Source organism: Helianthus annuus, chromosome 6 (assembly GCF_002127325.2).
Source record: "Helianthus annuus cultivar XRQ/B chromosome 6, HanXRQr2.0-SUNRISE, whole genome shotgun sequence".
NCBI classification, from domain to species: Eukaryota; Viridiplantae; Streptophyta; class Magnoliopsida; order Asterales; family Asteraceae; genus Helianthus; species Helianthus annuus.
Window position 1 is genome coordinate 15,529,662 of NC_035438.2, and position 5,119 is coordinate 15,534,780.

General features: G+C 38.9%; 1 protein-coding gene across 1 annotated transcript; it reads right to left on the minus strand.

Moving 5' to 3' along the window:
* Positions 1–366: 366 nt before the first annotated feature.
* Positions 367–4,022, minus strand: LOC110864815 (fructokinase-like 2, chloroplastic). Its single transcript, XM_022113970.2, has 6 exons — positions 3,870–4,022; positions 2,975–3,300; positions 2,238–2,866; positions 1,661–2,132; positions 806–1,026; positions 367–735 (listed from the first exon to the last, which is right to left on the minus strand). Exons 1-6 carry the CDS (start codon positions 3,911–3,913, stop codon positions 553–555), a joined length of 1,875 nt encoding a protein of 624 aa, XP_021969662.1. The 5' UTR covers positions 3,914–4,022; the 3' UTR covers positions 367–552.
* Positions 4,023–5,119: the final 1,097 nt, after the last annotated feature.

The following is a 5,119-nucleotide window of genomic DNA, read 5'->3' on the forward strand; positions in this document are numbered from 1 at the left end:
TTTTTAGGCGAGTCGTTTACTATAAAAATACAACTTTTAGGGATTTTAGACATGTTTTAAGCTTCTTTAGGGCTAGTTTAAGTTGTTTTAGGTTGTTTCCAACTTTCCAGGCTTGTTTAGGGTTCTTATAATTGTTTCAAACAAGTTTAAACCTGTTCAAACGATTTTTTACTAGAATTTCATTGGAATTTGGCCTGAAAGTGCGCCCAAGGACCTGAAAGTGGGGCTTTTTAAGCGAAGCGAGAAGGCTGGGATGAGCCTGAAAAGTGGACCTAGGCGCGCGCCTGGGTGAGCCTTGACAACACCCGTAAACAAAACCTAAAACATTTGAAAAACAGTTTCATTTTTTTTTCTTGGTGACAGCAATAATACAATAGAGCAAATTCATACTAAAGAATAGTAATGACAAACATGCTATACTCAGGTCATCTTTTAACATTACAGATTTCGAAACCGAATCAAACAACCTCATAACAACTCCAAACACATCGACGGAACTACAAAATTGCATCTGGTCCGAGTCAAAGAAACAGAAACCGGAAACCATCATACTTACGCACGAATCGACTGATTTACTTTGCGAACGGGTTCCTCATCGTCCAACTCCATGTCACTTACATCCTCCGAATCATAGTCGTTGTGTCTATCCGCGTTATCACCATCTTCTTCTTCCGAATCATCATCATGTCTGTTCACTGTAACACCCAACTCTTCTGAATCATCGTCATCATTCACCTGTGAATTCAACAAGAAGAACAAGTTGGTAACTTTAGATGATGTGAACGGAAAAGAAAGATGAACTTACGGGGAAGAGCGTCCGGAAGGCTTTTTCCGTTATGGTTCTGAGACCGTTTGGGTCAGGGAAAAAGAGGTCATCTTCCATGCCCGGTTTAGGCGGGTAGCCGCGTGTTCGAGCCTGCAGCCATTGCTCTGTTACCCCGCGGTTAATAGCATAGTCTATGCTATGGATCAAATACTCTTTATCGGTCATCAGGTGTGGCTGAACTATCAATTTACTCACGAGCCCTGTATCCATCATTTCAAAAACGACATTAGAACTCAAATCAACACACACGCACCAGAGGGTCCGCTGACCCCCAGTCACTAGAATTTGTTGGATTTTTATATAAAAAGTGTGAGATTTTTTTTAAAGAAAATTATGGAGTAAAATGCCATTTTTGTCCCTGAGGTTTGGCCAGTTTTGCGACTTTCGTCCAAAGGTTTGTTTTTCCGCATCTGGATCCAAAAGGTTTGAAACCTTGCCATTTTCATCCGGCTCGTTAACTACATCCATTTTTATCCGTTAATTTAGGGGTATTTTCGTCTATTTACCTAGGTTTTGTTTTTTGTTTAGCAAGGGTATTTGGAATACTTGTACGTTATGCTAAATGCTTGTACATAAAGTGAAAAGAAACCGAATTGCCTTTAAGTTAACAAAAAAGACAGAAATAGCCCTGACTTAGCAGAGAAAAATGGATGGAGCTAACAAGCTGGATGAAAATGGCAAGATTTCAAACCTTTTGGATCCAAATGCGGAAAAACAAACCTTTGGACAAAAGTCGCAAAACTGGCCAAACCTCATGGACGAAAATGGTATTTTACTCAAAATTATGAGTACCCCCTACTTGTAACCTTAAGATGACCCATCAATTATGTTTACCTGCAACAAGTCCATCTCCGGCTGCAGACATATCCGAAGTGAACGGAGTGATGGGCGGGTCCTCCATTCCAAGAACCGACCCGTTGTGGTCCTTAGTGTAGTAATGAACCTTAGAAGTCCCGTTTGTGACAAACAGAACTTGAAGATTATCATGTAAAATCGGAGAAATAATGTCGGGGCTGTAGTGAACGAATTTGGACCTATCGTTGTCTTTGGTGTCAAATCTCTCAGACACCTCGATCCCACACAGGAATTCAAGTTCTTGTTTTGTAACCTCGATTATATCCGCAAGTTCCAAAGCCTCTTGAATAACGGACCGAGTTTCTTCTACAGAATGCCACAGTGGTAAAGGTAGATTGAGATCGAAAAAGATAAGCCCTCCGAACTGCTTTGAGATCTTGATGGCTTGTAACGCACTTGTTTTCGTTTTACGGTCAAGCAGAGAAAATGAATTGAAGTAAAACATCTTTGCCTGCACAACAAATATTTGATCGAATCAAACAAAACGATGGTTTTGTATGGTTTTGGGTCCGGTAAAAGATTGAAATTCACAATTCTTAAAGTTCAAATTTCTCACCTCTTTGAGCACATCGATGTTAATTTCTGTTTTCCTAAGTGCATCCTCAGCACACGGGCCGACACATGTCATTCTTAACGCACCCCTTTTGCTCATTTTCATCCGTGACACCGCAGTTGTCCGTTTCGGATCAATCCGAACCGACCGAGTTTGCACTCGACTCTCATTCAAATAATACAACATCGCTTGTCCAAAATCATCATCCCCGATTTTACCCATAACCGCTGCGTTACTCCCAAATCTAGCAAGACACAAAGCAACATTGGCCGCACAACCTCCCGGTGCCCGAACAAACTTCTCTGGGGCCCACAACGCATCCTTCATACGTTCGTGTGATTCGTGGTCGATAAGTCTATTGGCCCGCCTTCCTGATGGCACAAACGCGTGTTGAATCGGTCCAAAGCAACATATCAAAGGAGGCCATGCGTATGTAAAGCTAATATCTTCTCCACCACTTGCATCAAATTCTACATCTCTTTCGTTATCGGTCTCATCTTCAGTTTCACTAAGCTCGGTTTCACTAGCTTCATTTACGGTATCTTCTACCGTTTTCTTGGTACGCCTCCGCCTTGTCACCTTTTTCTCCGGTTCTTCATTTAAGTTGCTTGATGTAGAGGCAACTACAGTTTCTAGAAAAAAGGAGAACGCGTGTTAAAAAACAAAACATTTTGCAACTTCTATAGGGTTAATCACACAGAATAGCAACATACTTTCACATTTTTCATAAAAGAACTAACCTTTTTTCCGAGTTCTTCTTGGAGGTTTTTCGGGCTTTGCTGACTCAGAAGTCAAAGCTGTTTCACTTTCACCATCCATGTTACTAATATTATTCTCTAACACCGGGGTCTCCTCTGTAACATCCAATTCTGCTTTTTTCCTTCTTCTAGACGGAGCTCGTTTACGCGTTGTTTTCTTTTCCGAGTCATCTTCTTCACCATCAGATGTCTTTTCCGGCTGTTTTTTTCTAGGAACGGCTGTAACGACAAATCTACTATGCGGTCTAATAACTTGGGAAAATTGTACACAGTTTATAAAACACAAAGAAGGCAAATTCGACTGCCACCTATACATAAAAAAAACGAATTGTAAGAATCCAGTGGATCTTGTGTACCCTCAAATTTATATGAAACAGTTAAACTTAACAGAAACATTTTTCTGTCCTTTGTAATATTTTCCATAAAGATTGCTGCACATTTTCAAAAACTGAATCTTGTTTGTTTCTGATTTCAAATCAAGAACAATAGATGACAACCACAGTTTCAACTTTCAAATTACATTTTCAAAGATTGTTTTAAACATTTAATACAATTTTTTAGGATAAAATGCTGCAAGTGAAGAGAACTTTAAAGAACATATAATAAAGCTACAATCTTTTTGCCCCAAATCATATCCTTATCCATTCTTTCTTTCTCATACCACCTAATAATCAAGTTTAGCAAAACACATAACTCAATTTTCAAAATTTCATACTCAAATATGCAATACACTGGCAATTCAACTTATATGACAAAAACTGTTACAAAATAACATATGTATATGTTGGTAATTACAGATATGTACATGTAATTGTGAGTGTGTGTGTGTGTGTATACATATATATTGTATAGAGAGAGAGATAGAGAGATACAGAACCTGGGCAAAGAACAGAATTGAGTAAACGAAGGTAAAGATGCCATTTTTGAGACAGAGGAACGCTTGAGGTTTCAAGAATCCGACCTCAAAGCCACCATTTCAGAATACCGAACCCCTGCCTACTGTGGGTTTAAAGATGAGGGCTTTTCCTTGCCTCTTTTACAATCTGATTTTTTCAGAGGACAGAGAAAAGTACAATATGAGATGCACAATGTACAATAGGAAGAGGTTTTGTATTTTCAGATCTCATTATCCTAAAGGGCTAGCTAGGGCTGGCATATCGTGTACACCCGTACACGATAAGACACGATACACGAAATCCGATACACGAACACGGCACGATAACTTATCGTGTCCTTTTTTTCAAACACGAACACGAACACGACACGATATACACGAAAATTACCTGTTAATACCTGTTAACATGACTATTCGACTGTTATACACGAAAATTACCTGTTAATACCTGTTAACACGAACAAAAACACGAACACGACATGCTATCTGAGAGTTACAGAGGGAGTTTAGGGTTTTTTTTTTTTTTTAATTGAATGAGAAATGAAAATAGAAAGGAATTAAGGAACCCACAAGCACATGACTGATGAGTTTTATTTAATTTAATTTCGTATCGTGTACTAACGGGTATTAACAGGTAAACAGGTATTTAACCTGTTTATACACGAAAATTAACAGGTAATATCGTGTCTACCTGTTTGGTACACGATACCTGTTAAGGCCATACACGATACCTGTTAACTTCGTGTAGGTTCGTGTCGTGTATTCGTGTATTCGTGTAAAATTGTCGGCCCTAGGGCTAGCATTTTTTGTTTTGAAACATTATTTTTTTACCATCTTGCCACTACCCTTCAAGTTATATATATTTAAGGCGGTTAAAACCGCTCGCTGTTCATCGCTTGCTTGACGCTCGTTTGGAAATTGATTGGAAAATACTTGTTTGATTTGAGGATCGGTTGTAAATGAGCCGCTCTGCTCGATTCGGTTTATAAACGAGTCAAGCATGAGCAAATGTCCGCTCGGATCGGATCGGTTCGGCTCGAATTATTATTTTTTTATTAGTATACATATACATAGTCTCAGGATCCTGTAAAAATGACATTTTTCGTGAGAAGTGTGAGAAGGTATAGGAATTAACATTTAGGCATCATGTTTTGGACTTAGGTATGATGTTTTGGGTTGTTATGGCTAGAAGAACACCAAACATAACAATTTAAAACACAATGCAAAGAATT